General features: G+C 37.8%; 1 protein-coding gene across 1 annotated transcript in view; it reads right to left on the bottom strand.

Annotated features, from left to right (window-relative positions):
* Positions 1 to 14,732, bottom strand: part of LOC135465997 (hydrocephalus-inducing protein homolog) — an 81,510-nt gene that overhangs the window by 3,579 nt on the left and 63,199 nt on the right. The window contains 16 exon segments of the mRNA XM_064743381.1: positions 989 to 1,006; positions 1,008 to 1,128; positions 1,851 to 2,014; positions 3,169 to 3,468; positions 4,945 to 5,080; positions 6,016 to 6,185; positions 6,632 to 6,901; positions 7,330 to 7,528; positions 8,240 to 8,409; positions 8,756 to 8,977; positions 9,792 to 9,999; positions 10,997 to 11,144; positions 11,723 to 11,888; positions 12,586 to 12,724; positions 13,132 to 13,356; positions 13,919 to 14,179. Coding sequence (XP_064599451.1) covers positions 989 to 1,006; positions 1,008 to 1,128; positions 1,851 to 2,014; positions 3,169 to 3,468; positions 4,945 to 5,080; positions 6,016 to 6,185; positions 6,632 to 6,901; positions 7,330 to 7,528; positions 8,240 to 8,409; positions 8,756 to 8,977; positions 9,792 to 9,999; positions 10,997 to 11,144; positions 11,723 to 11,888; positions 12,586 to 12,724; positions 13,132 to 13,356; positions 13,919 to 14,179 — 2,917 coding nt within the window.

Genomic DNA, 14,732 nt, shown 5'->3' with positions numbered 1-14,732 from the left:
TTGTGTATATGACTCAATTTGTATGATTCAGAAAGTTCTATTCATCTGAGAATGATTGAATGAATGAATGAATGCTTGGGGCTTAACATCATATTTAACAATTTTTCAGCCATTTGACGATGGGGAGTCATTAGGTGTGTGTACATATACTCTGTCTTCTTGTGGGGTAGGGCGAGTATATCTCACCCAACCCAGTCACATTATACTGACTCCGGGCCAACCAGTCCAGTTTCCTTGCTTTAACCTCTCACTGCTGAGTGCCCAGCAAGTTCCATTGTTTAAAATCTTTGGTACGACCCGACTCTGATTATTCATCTTAAAAAATTTATGCAGTAATTCAACACAAATCATGACCCTGTGTGCAGCTTCTCCCTGAAGTTAATAATAATTGAAAAGTTGACCAAAACAAAAGTACTTTGCTAGCGAACAAAGTTTGGTAATGGTTATGTGTTGAGTTTTACTGACTCCTTCCTTTATGGAACCCAATAAGAATGTTTCAAGATTCTATATTACAACATAATCCTCACAGCATCTTTGTGACATATCATTTCCGTTTTACAGCTTGGTAGGGCAAATAACTTCCTTTTAACGTGGGCAGGTATTTACACTACGGCAAAAAATTTCCGATACAGGACTTAAATTACCTGACTCAACTTGCAAATCCTGTAACATAAATATTTAAGGTGATATAAACAGTCATTGACTAAGGATAATATTAATTTTGGTATATATGCACTCTTGGTTAAATGTACTGATTTGCCCCATCATGCTATAAGCGAAGTCACAGCCCAAAGGTATGACACCACGACATTGTAACATCGCTACTCAAATTTTACAACATGTTGTGTATCTTACGACAAGATACATACAAACTACTCTTAGTATGGTTAGGTGAGCAATCACACTACATCGAGATGCTATTCTTACGCCTCAGTATTTGACCGGGGAATTTAGTCCAACATAAAGTCCCACAAAGCAATTTTTATACCTTGACTTGAGATGTAACTTCCTTGATGTAGTTTGTAGTCTTTCTTGCTGTTGGACGGAACATCGATGTATTCCATTCCTCTCACTGTTGTGCCAACATCTAACTTGTCATACTTCAGGGATTCTATATGCACACGGAATCTTTAAAAAAAAACAAAAGAAGAGAGAAACAATGTCAAAGGTGACATTACAGGGACTCCGTCATGCAGATATTACAGTATAACAATTCATAACTTGAACAATCTGATGTCTGGTATGGAAGACCAGGGGCCACTTCCACAAAGCGATGTATGACATTCATTTATCCTACATTTGTCGTATGATATTTTGTACGCCACTATTAACGTACCATTGTCCTATATGTGCGATGTCGCACAAGGACGACATCTTTGTGAAAGTGGCCCCAGTCATGAACCAGATGTTTCACAATCAAACTGGAATAATAATTTAAAAGAATTCCATCGATGATCGTTCATGTGATGAATGTGTCTTAATACTAAACATTAGTGCACATATACTACAAGTAGATATTTATCCAAAAAAAAAGTTTTTAAGAAATGTATGACTTTTTATGACACTGTATGTCTGGAACATTTATTGAGGACTCTTATTCACTTTTTTTCATCACCTTGGCAACCCTGTTTAAGATATACAACTTTATTTTTCATTTAAAATGAACATGAACATCAGATTAAACTGCAACTGCTAAGCTGACTGGTTTTTGTCTTTATGGCACTTACTGAGTGACATGTCTGAATTCTTCAAACCGTGATTTAATAATCAACCTTTAAAAAATCAGGGGAGACAATTCCTGCCATTGAGAATAATGCCAAATTCAATGTGGTAAAATCCTAAGTTCTCACCTCTGTGGCTTTTTCAGCCAGTTCTCCACAGGGAGAATCTCTATGTAGTTGGTCTTACATGGCACCTCCCTGCTGATGCGATTGCTAGCCCTTGGGGGGTCAGACGTACCAGACAGGTTAAACATGATGCCTGTACCATCTGGTATGGGGAAAAAGATAGATCCCTGCAACAGAAATGTACATATCTTAAGGACTTGTATCTCAGAAACACCAAAATTGGAAATCACTACATTTAAAGTACAGTTAAAGCGACTATACTGGAGATAAATCGATTAGCGTAAATCCAATGCATTTTTTGCTGTTATTTTAGAGTAGCCAAAATAATCACCTTTCACAAAAAATCAGCCAAATATATGAGTTATCGTTCAAAATTGGTTAAAATGTTCTTGAAATTCAGAAAGCCCTTGGCCAGCCCTTTTTAATCTTAAGAATTGTTTGAACACTTTAAATAGTAGAGGTACGAGTCAGATATTTACTAAAATTACAAGTAATTTGAGCTATTTTTGGGCCCAAATATCTTATAGCCTCTTTAATATCCACCTATATGCAACAGAACTTACAAGGCAATTTGCATCAGCAGTTGCTAGTATAAACACTGGAATTTATTTATTTCTTTATTTGATCGTTGTTTCATGTCACACGCATGGACATTTTTAACCTCTACAATGACAGTCAGTATTAAGGGCACAGAAAACAGGAGTGTCCAGTATAAACCACCAACATCTGGCAACAAATTTCCGCATGTAAAGTACAGATATGCATATCATATTGGTTGAAGATATGCAAATCATCAACCATTTCAACCACTTAAGTACTTTTTTCAGTTGAATTTATGCATACTATTATTATGAAAATGACGCTAAAAAGGATTTGTTTGTGCCATTAAAGATGCAAGTTTCACAAAACTGGGCAAATTATTTCTCTACAACCCATACGTCTTTCAGACTGTTTCAAATGATTAAGATACATAAACAGTAAGAGATAGCGAATTCAATCACCAAATTCCCTGTCCAAGGCAGGGATTGAACTTGGGTACCTTGGAGTTTGTAGGAGTCACTCACAGATTAAGGATTAACACATCTGTTTTATACATGTGAGTGTGACTCTGTATACATCGTAGATACTAACCTACTAACATCTGATCTGTTCCGAAGTCAGAATAAAAGGCCTTGTGGGCTTATGTTAATTGTATACTGATTCACCTGACCTCACCTGAAGTAGAATCTAATGTTTTATGAGACAATTCTTAGTGAATCTACTGAATTTTACTAACTAAGCTCTGCACACTGATCTTCCAGAACAAAAAAATCTAGCTCACCTGGTGTTTCTTGCCCTCAGGGGTCATCGTAAGTGGATGATAGGTGATCTCATATGTCTTTGTCTGCTGAGGTTCCACCATCAGAGTTACGGGCCCTGACCAGTGCTCTCCATCTATGATAGGCTTCAGGTTCCATGTCTGGTTAGTTTTGTTTGAAATGGGTAACTGTTTCACGTCCTTCTGTCGCACATGCGTGGAGAAATGTGTCACTTCTTTGACTGCGGGCAGGGTTGTGCACATGCCCGTCAATGTCAAGGTCACAGGGGGATGTGGAGCACCGTGTATGTAACAACGGATTTTCTGTAAGATAATGTCTATCACTGATAATACGTATCATTCAAAAAATAATCCTGAAACTAATGTGAAAGAGTGTTATACCTCTAGGGAACACCTGAAAACCTTGATCTGCTTTGACTGAGCAAAGTGTATTAGTTAAAGTGTACTCCTATCAAATAAGGCAAACAATAATTATACTAGGTGGTGTTACTTGTCACTGACCAACGGCAAACAATAATTATAGTAGGTGGTGTTACTTGTCACTGACTAAAGGTAAACAATAATTATACTATGTGGTGTTACTTGTCACTGAGTAAAGGCAAACAATAATTATATTATGTGGTGTTACTTGTCACTGAGTGAAGGCAAACAATAATTATGCTATGTGGTGTTACTTGTCACTGAGTAAAGGCAAACAATAATTATACTATTTGGTGTTACTTGTCACTGACCAACAGCAAACAATAATTATACTAGGTCATGTTACTTGTCACTGAGTAAAGGCAAACAATAATTATACTAGGTCGTGTTACTTGTCACTGAGTAAAGGCAAACAATAATTATGCTATGTGGTGTTACTTGTCACTGAGTAAAGGTAAACAATAATTATGCTATGTGGTGTTACTGGTCACTGAGTTAAGGCAACCAATAATTATACTATGTGGTGTCATATTTGAACATCCTTGTAAGTTTCATTTTAAGTGCAAACCCAATATCTCTGGTTGGTGATGCACGTACCTAGACAGCGGGTTAGACAGCGGGGACACTGCATTCATAAACTTTCAAAAATTTTGTTGCTCAGTTTGGCTATTAAAGCTCAAATTGCCACAAAATGTCTAAGAATTTTCTTTTGTGCAGCATACGCAACATTAAAAAATGCACCCAGGAAGCAATCAGAAAAACACAGGAACAAAAGCAAACAACAATAATGCCATCCTCATAAAGAACTGTTTGTTGGAACCAAAATAATTTTGTCTGGATAAAGAAAAACATTCTTTGACAGTGTAGTTACATGTACTTCTGGCACAAAATTTTTTGATGTAGACACACTACCTTTCATGAGAAAAATATTTTTATATTTAACCTTCATTGTGCATTTATTTATATGATGATAGCATCATGGCTTCGTGTATTTGAACAAGTTTAAGCAATGTTTTCTACTGAAGGCTTCCACAGATGTGTGTATATAGAGTGATGTCGTGCATGAAGTCTTGTATGACACTGTGTCTCATTCAATGATGTAGGAATCTTAAAGTTGACTAAATTTGTATCAATCAAGAACAATGTCTTAGAACAAAATGTTTCTTTTTTTGGACATCATGGCGTCTTGATGTGAAATATAAAAATGTAACAACAAAAGGGATACCAAAATGAGTTAAACATCACTTTGTCAGTGAAGGGAATTATCACATGTCACCTTTACATGGTTGTGGCACAAAACATTATTATAAAGTTAGGCCGGCCAGTATGAACCACACACCTATCACATATTGAACTCACATCGTATCGTATATCCTGATTAATTTCCTGGGGGTGGAAGGTGACATCAAATGTGACCTCCATCCCTGGGGTGAGGTAGCCCTCTACAGGTGAGATGGAAAAATCGGGCTGCAGTCTCTTCTCATCCCAGACAAACCTACAGCAATCAGGCATTACTGAGTGAGTGAGTTATTGATTGATTCATGGTAAAAGCCATACTCAAGAAGTTATATGACAGTCTGTGGTAAGTTGAATGGGCTGTGGATACTGGAGGACCGTGAGTAAAACCGCTAACCTTTGGCAGGACCCTGACAAACCTGCTGACGTAAAGACTCAGCCAAACCAGAGATGGCTTGATTCAAACACATGATGTCATTGCTTATCAAGTGATTAAGTGTCATAACTGAGGGAGTCTTGTAGCCTATCACAGGCTGCACTCAGTGCATATCTATCACCAACAACATTCACCTTACAATGACATATATGAACAAGACTCCCCAAAATAGCTAAATTTTGAAAAAAATCACTAGTATGTTAATGTATTACTAAATACATACATCTAACTTGTGGATAATTATCTAAATTAACACTTATCCAAATGCACCATGAAAATCTGTTCCCTTCTGTGCTGTAATCGAAACTTGACTTAAAACTTAATACTGTTCTAGGTGCTTAGTAAACCCAAGGAAAAATGACTATTAATAAAATTTGAAATTTGTGTAATCTTTTATAAACGAAAATAATAAAGCACTGTTCTTCAATAGTAAATCAAGATGATAAGAGCAATAAGAAAGTGTCCACTAAACTTGACCAGTTTGACTAAACTATTTTTGAGATATTTTTGCCACATAAACAAATTGATTTTATTTATTTATTTGATTGGTGTTTTACACTGTATCTATGAATATTTCACTTATAAGATGGCTCTCAGCATTATGATTGGAGGAAACCCATGTCCATCCGTAGCTTGCTGTCAGACCTTCAATTAAGTAGTAAATCAATTAAGATGACACTTTTGCATTCACATGTGCGCACGAATATATTCATTATGAAACTTTTATTCTGAAGTTGACTGGCAGCCTAGTTCATCACCTGGCATTCATGTCGCCCTGGTTGTACATGACGAGTTTGCGGGTGCTCTGACTCCTGTATATGACAGCACCAAACGGGATAGCCTCAGCATCCAGGCGAATGTCCATACCTAGACAGGAGCCCTTGACCACAAACAGGGGCAGGTTTACCCCTGCACATTCCATCATAACCTGATAACACACAGGTAAAACAGGTGAGACAAAACACACAAACCTAGCCACCGTACAGGAGTTCTAACTGAAGAACAAAAGATAATGTTTATGAGTACAGGGGCAAATCAAATGTTAAGTAAGGAGACAATCAAGACACTTCGCTGCAAAAATTACAATACACTGATAACTTGAAACCAATACTTAACAGACTGGTTGGATTTTTTGCCCTAAAATTTCAACCAATTTACTCACTTTAAATCTGAGACTTTCACCAGTACTCATCTTTAAAAGACGTTTCAAGCATTGTTTAGAAGGCAGGATGATATAAGAAATAAAATCAATATTTTATGATCTTTTTCCCCATCTAAAAATGCATTATTTTTTCTGGCAAAATTTTGGTAATTCTGCTGTAGAGATATGACTATGGATAACTCAAAGGCTTAATTTCAAAGCCTTCTGCCTACCTCTTCAGAGAACGAGGGTATCCTTGACTTGGGTGCGAAGACCACATCCACCTTAGCCTGTCCTCCATTAGCTGGCAGCGTGATGGGCTGGGTGGGGCTTATCCTAAGAACATTAGTGTGCTGAAGCTGCTGAGTAATGGGGTGGTTGGTAAGGGTGATGGTGATCGGAGCCTGGCTATGGTTCACTATTGGTATCTGCTTCTTCACCACTTTGTGTATGACCAGATTCCCTAGTTGGACAATTCTGTGTTTTGGGTCAACCACCTCAACCTGGAATGAGCGATTGTTGTGACTTTAGTTTTTCACATAAAGGATTGGCGATTTCACTGGTACCTGAAACTCTGTGCCATTAGAATTGCAGAAAATTTTAGTGTATATTAAATTAAATTGGAAAACCCTGTTTTCTCTGAAACAATTACGTCATTTGAAGTTTAGTGATGTGTAACCAATATACATATACTTATGAGAAAACATTTACGGGAGAGGGCAATCATATTGTTTGTAACTTCTTCCATTTACATTTCTACCAGGAATTCAGGTCATTTTCTGTCATCTGAAATTGTTATTTATCATCTGTCAAGTGTTTTCTTGTAATTCAAATATGTAACAATAATGATATTTCATGTGATTTGCTTTTCCCAATAAAATATCTACAATTCTGAACCCAGCCTTATACTAAGATGTACGGTGTATCTTACCTTCATATCTGTGCCTTCCCCGCATATCTCAACACTCTGCCTTGACAGGCCGTTGATCTCAAAGACGAGGGTTTCACGGTACTGGATGGCCTGGCGGGGATAGAAGGTGATGGGCATACTGATCGTCTCGCCTGGGTTAATCACACAGGCGCCAAATGCATGATGCAGCTGGGCAGTAGGCGTGTACAGACAATCCACACTGCAATGTACAAGTTAAACATTTAAATCTTAACAAACTTACAGGAGGCTAAACAATTTTGACCGCTTGTGAAATGGTAGAGAACACCAATCAACTGAGTAAACATTCTGACAGCTTTACGAACACAATATATGTCACCTATCAGTTTGGGCTTTCGGAATAATAGCCATAATTCTGTTGAAAGTGGAGGACACAGCCCGAAGATCAAACTTTATATGAAACTCGTCATGTTGAAGTTATGTTTCTTGTACCAAATTTCAATCCAGTGTGAAGAATCGTTCTGACGTAAGTCCGGAAAACGGATCTGTGATGGACTGACATACATATACAAACAGACGAGGTGTTAGCCTATAGTTCCCTTAACTGTAGGTGACTAATATTAAAATACTATATCCAAATTCCCCAACCTTTTCACATATGAAAGTTCAATTTTCACATTTTCATGATTTATATACCTTTTTAATTTGCTTTTGAAGACAAAACTACATCAGTTGGATAGGCCAATTTCAGGGCCTCACAGAAAGCATAATTTTATGAGTCTACACAAAATAATACCCTCAGAATATGCTTGAATAAGCATCTCATCAAAAACAAAATACCACGGTGAATAAATCGTAACTGAAGCACTATTGATCATGACAAAATCTCTCCATTAAAACCACATGACTTGGGTATCCAATGTATCTTCATTCCGTGACAAAGATGACCCACCTGATCTTCTTTCTGTCCCTGTTGGTCAGTTTAAGGACGGTCATTTTGGCAGGCATGCCAGCTCTGTGGACAAACACTGGACCAAAGTCAAAGGAGTGGAAGCTGAGGTGTAGCCCTGGTACTACCCCAAGGCCTGACACTAGAATGTTGAAGACAGGGCCGTGGGATATCTGCAATAAGACAGTCATACATGTACCATGTTTCATTACGACGTGCACATTACACTGTACTGACTTCACTTGACGCAGGCATAATTAAAGATAATTTATTTGATTGGTGTTTTACGCTGTACTCAAGAATATACGACAACCAGTATTATGGTGGTAGGAAACCGAGCAGAGCCCGAGGGAAACCCATGGCCATCCGCAGGTTGCCGGAAGACCTTCCCACATACAGCCAGAGAGAAAGCCAGCAGGAGCTGGACCTAGACTTGGACTTAGCAATCTGTGAGAAGTGTCTGGTGACATGTTTTTTGTCGCATTACTTATTCCGAATGTGTAAATGACTAAGCCTCACCTTGAGCGCGAGTTCACATCCCCGCAGCGTGGTCTTACATGGAGGACAGAAGGACAGCACACACTTCTGCCTGTCACTGTGCTTCACCCCTCCCTCCAGAGGCGATAATGTCAACATGTCCTTATGCATAGAGTGCTCATGGACATCCCACTTGTAGTCAAAGTTAAACTTTCCAGTATTAATGATGAAGATGTTGCGAATGGCACGTTCATGGACTTCAACCTGGGGATGGGTAACAAAAAGCTCAACAATATGAATAGGATAGCCCAAAATCTTTAACGCCAGTTCATGACAGGACTAACTTTTACAGGCTCTGGATGAATTGTAAGCAGAAAAAATGGCTAATTTTTCCTTACTTTTTCCCCACAAAGAAATGGCAAGATTGGATGTAATTTTCGCAATAAAATTTAACATTTAACTCCCATAATTTTGTCAGGGGTAAAATTTTTCTGGTCTGCCCAAAGAAACATCTATTTCCAATGAAAACATGGATTCCCACGAACAAATAAAGTGAAAAAAGGCCAAATCAAATCATATTTCATTTTAATGGCCCTTTCTTATCGTCCATTATTGCATTATATAACTGGTACTTTGCGCTGTAGTTTGTATAAAATATGAATTCAGTCAAAACTTTGTGAAGATATACAATACAATAAAGATAAGATGAAACTGGCCTCAATTCTTAAAGAAAACATTAACATACAGTAAATTTTCAAGTGAAATAAATGCATACCATTATTTTCAAAATGGTGCTAAAATGCTTTGTTTGTGTTACCAAAGATGAGGGCTTCATAAACCTGTGCAAATTAGTTTTTGACACCACTAGTTCTCTCAGTTTCAAATTACTGCTTGCAGAGGCAGTTGAAAAGGTTGAAGAATTAGGGTAATTTAAACTATTACTTTCCAACTCAAACCCTAAAAGAGATCAGAATCATGAACAGCTGAAGTTTTGTTTTCAAAAGCATTGACACACGAGGGCAGACAATTTATTAAGAACAATCTGCATCATAATAATATTAGCCAAAAATGTACTTACCTCACCAAACTTTATCTCGTTAAGCCCTTCATCAGTGAGTTCTATCTTGTTGCCGTTTGAGTCCTCACAGAGTAGAGTACAGTTCATGGAGTACCCCTCCCCCTTCACATTAATCCCTAGGGGCTGGGACTTGCGTCTAATTTTACATATCAGGTTAAAGTTCACCTCTTTGTCCGAGTTGGCTGTGAAGTTCAGGCTGATGGGTATCCTGGAGAACAGATGGTGTTGTTGACTTTTTAATATATCTTAGTAACGACAATGTCAATAAAGCACAATGACCTTTACAATAATTTATAAGAGCTTGGCAATTTTGAATTTCTAAAATTTTATAGAAAAAAACCTTAAAATGTCAGATTTCCAATTTCTCAAAAAATTCTGAACGACCTTAAAAAGCACACCAGACTTGACACTAAAAAAGTTGTGTATTTTAATAATGTTTTATCACAAAACTGGGCCACTTTCAAATCTTATAAAATTGGGCCACTTTCAAATCTTACAAAACTGGGCCACTTTCAAATCCTAACAAATTGTAATGTTTACATAAACCTAAAGTTTGGACTATAAAAATGCACTTTAAGAAGCATGTGAAGGCTTTAAAATGTTAATTTTGATAGCAGCACTCAAAGTTTTCAGAACAGAAATTAATCCAACTTTACAAAACATCCTTTAAAGGCCCTAAACAGTGGATCAATAAGTATCAACAGACCTTTGCGAACTGTCAATCAAGAAAATGCAATTGGCGAATTGTAAACAATATTACTGCAAATAGGTCAACCAGATGTACCAAACATTAGCTACAAATATTCAATCTTTCTGTGACGTCAATTGCTTTCACCAAGAATGGGATGAAAACATGGGATGTGTTGGTGGGACATGGGATGTGTTGGTGAGACATCGGATGCGTTGGTGGGGCATGGGATGTGTTGGTGGGGCATGGGATGTGTTGTTGGGACATCAGATGTGTTGGTGGGACATGGGATGTGTTGGTGGGGCATTGGATGTGTTGGTGGGACATCAGATGTGTTGGTGGGACATGCACTGGATGCATCCACTGGAAAAGGCTACACAACTTTCCACAATTTCTCAAATTGAAAACACTAAACGAAACTCAATTCATGTATTGGTGAAAGACTTTATATATTTATTTAGCAGGGAGGGATATATGTTAACTCCCCGCCCCATCCATGCCTGCTGAAGTAGCATACCTTGATTTTGGGGGTAGAGTGCCTCTGATTGGTTCTACTTTCAGGTGGGCGGAGAAGCCAGCTGAGTGACAGGACTCTTCTCTGAAGGAGAATGGGAAGGGCTCCTCCTCGTTGTTGATCAGGTACACAACCTCTGTAGCCTCATGACCTATATACAGAACGTACCCCAGTTTACAGCTAGCCATCACCAAGTAATGAGTTAGGAGCAGGATAGGCTTTACACACATTATCATGCAAGATCTAAAATATTCCAACAGCCACTGTAAACAAGATTTTCCGAGCCACATGGTCCGTCTGGCTGAGGAACGCCAATAGTTGCCCTTTAATGCAAGTAATGTGAGCAATTTGGAGTCAGACAGATAAGCAAGGGTGACAGTAGAGGTGTCTGGTTAGAGTCTGATTTGTGCACTGATTTATTTATTTACTTATTTGATTGGAGTTCTCAAGAATATTTCACTTATAAGACGGCGGTGGGAGGAAACCAGGCAGAACCATCCACAGCTTGCTGGCAAACCTTCCCACGTACGATTTGTGCACTGATTCTGGATATATATATATATATATATGCATGTATATATCTGGATGCAGTTTTTGCAATTTTGGTGATTTATCGATTGGTCAGAGTAACCATTTTCAGCCGATACGGCTATATGCTTACATAACAAAGTACAGAGTCAAGACACCAATCAAATCATTTACTGTACTGGCAAAGCAAGAGCTGCTGACCTATGAGTAAAGCCTTGAAGTTAAGGTGAGATCTGTCAAAGGAGATGTTTGGGTCTCTCGAGTGTCCCACCAGCAGGAACGGAACCATGATGTTCTGGTCCGGGATGACAAACTTCCAGAAAGACTCCTCTAAATCCAGGCCACAAGAAGTGAACTCAAATGTAATCTACAAAAAAAAAAAAATATGAATCTAATATTCAGACAATGAGTTCCTGGAAAAGTTAACAGAAATTTAAAGCGCGTTTTGAGATACAGAGATATGACCGGATATCCAAGAAATTGTTAGAATCAAATCATAAACTGTTACACAAAGCCATGACCTCACAGTATTGGCAGTGGCGCTAAGATATTACTTATTTCGTCAATTTCAGGGTGGTTTATCGAGCCACACAATGCTGTACAGTTGTCACATAGGCCAATAGGGCCAACAGTGCAATGTTTGCTTTAAGTCAAACTTGAAAATTTTGATATAGTACAGAGTTTATGGCCAAAGGGGTTAAAAATTCGATATATTGGTCTTTAATAATATGACATTTTAAGTGCTTCTAATTATAAGTCACGGAATCTAAAAACAAGCATTTAAATCCCAGCATTTCAAGACATGTTTGTGGGATCCGTCCCAGATTCTTAAAATTATCTGCATGCTGTTGTTCTGCAGAGTTTTGATCATGCTACTCAAAAACTGTTTTTTTGACATAATACTCATTCTACAGTTTACAAACGGATTCAACACTTAACACAAACATATATGATTTCAATTATGCCTCAGCAATGTGAAAATAACAAAGTAAGGCAGCATTATTTAAGGCTAATCAGTTTCTTGAGAACAGATCATCCCATAGAAAGTCCACATAACCCCTTACCTCAGCCTTCTTGCCAGGTTTGACAATCCCTCTGGGTGTGACACAGTTAAACGAAGGTACCTTCTTCGGATCTAACTCATCCTCATTCTGCCATTCAAACTTGTACGTTTGATTTGTCGGGTTTACGATAGAAAATTTTCTGAAATCACACGCAGGTTAATATTATAGAAAGTATTTTTACAACGTACTCAAGAATATTTCACATATACGAAGTGCTAGCTTGAGCTGGACTTGAACACACAGCGACCGCATTATAAGAGTTTCCTGGGTCATTGCATGCGCCTCTACTCACTCACAGAGGCCCTAGGAATGACAATTACAAGGTAAAGAACCTTGAAAGATAACACGACAATGTTATTTGTACTACAACACATCAGGGGTTAGAGTTACAGTGAAACAAGATCAATGGATAAGGAAATGAAGACATTTGGTACACATTAAGAAGATGGACAAATTCATGTGTCACTTTTTTTTTTCGTCAATAAAAGTATTTGAATCTCATCAGAATATTGTAAAATTATTTCCTACGATAACATTTTCAAATACCTGGTGTTGGTAATTCCCACACCGATGGTCCAAAACTCCAGAACTCTGGTGTTGATGTCAAGAGTTGACCCTGGGGGTGCCCCACCAGGCCCGCGCAACTCGGGGTTACGCCGTGCTCCTGAGATGTAGTCAGAGTCCTCCAGCTCAAAGTGGCAGTACGGCATCAAGCTCTTGCCCTTCACCCCTATAGCTGGCCCCTGCTTCTCATTCTCTAGGTTAGGGATGCTACTCAAAAGACATACATAAGGTCCTTCATTACTTTATTTATTTGATTGTAGTTTCACGCCATACTCAAGAGTTTTAAGTATATCGTTACATGTAGCTTTCTTATTTGGTAAGATATTGGGGTGAAAAAGATACTGGTAAGATATTGGGGTGAAAATAGATATTCAGAAACCTGAAAGTAATGTCTTAGTTACTAAAGTATAGCGTCAAAATTACTTGTAATCAAAATTAATTATAAACGCCTTCTTCACGTAATGCACATGGTGCATTAACATTAAACATGTATTAATGTTATTGTTTGTTGTTTTTTTTTTCAAAATTTTCATTCTGCTTGTGCTACTTATTTATTTCATTGGAATTTAAAGGTCTGGAAGCATCATGATTGCATAATGATATAGTAATATTCCAAACCATTCAAATATGTGGTAACTTTCACTGAAGACAACTGCTAAACACAGAGTAAAACAAATTCATACAAACATGACAAACGTAATGAAAAAGCTAAAAACATGTACTACAGTTTCCATGTATAATTTAACATAGGACTGAAGGTCATACACACCTGCATATTAATCTTCCCTCAAACTCATTCACATCAAGGGGAGAGAACTTGACCAAAATGGTGGTTTTCTTCCCAGGCAGAATTGTGCCAAACTCTGGCTCCACCGTGAAGGGGATTTCCCCTAAAGTCAGGCTATTTCGGGAGGATGGTCGCTCAGGCTCAGAGTAGAAGGTCACAGAGCGCTGGGACAAGGTGAAATTCTCCATCACCAGCTGCCAGCTGAAATCCAACTTGACATTTCCCTTATTGCTGAGAACAAATCTGAAATGACAGCCAAAAAACAGGAACTGAAGGTGCTGTTTATAAAACTTTGAATGTACAAGTCTTGAGTTTATGGCTTCAACTGCAATTCATCTTGTATTCAGGATCACACAAAAGCTTTAAAATGTTACTTTAAATTCCAACACTTCGGTTTTTCTGATAACAAAACATTAATCTAAACTCTTAACCAGTCCTACAAGGTGGATGAAATCAAAATAAAAAAAGAAAGCTAAATTTATTTAAATTTATAAAATTACGCATGACTTATTCTTTAGAATGTCTTTATTCTTGAAATCATGTTAAGTGCTAGCTATGTAATATGCTACATAATAACTGATTTTTTAAAGTGTTCAGTCTTAACAGAAATTTAATATTAAAATAGTTCCAATATTAGTTACAAACTTAACTTAACACCAATGAGAGCTGAATTATGGCTGATGCTTTCAAATAAACAGCCGTACGTGGGAGGGTCTCTCAGCAACCTACAGATGGTCTTGGGTTTCCCCCCACCCATAATGCTACCCGCCATTGTATGAGTGAAATATTCTTGTGT

This window comes from Liolophura sinensis, chromosome 5, assembly GCF_032854445.1.
Source record: "Liolophura sinensis isolate JHLJ2023 chromosome 5, CUHK_Ljap_v2, whole genome shotgun sequence".
Taxonomy (NCBI): Eukaryota; Metazoa; Mollusca; class Polyplacophora; order Chitonida; family Chitonidae; genus Liolophura; species Liolophura sinensis.
The sequence above is the reverse complement of the archived record's forward strand: the minus strand, read 5'-3'. Positions and strand labels throughout refer to the sequence as shown.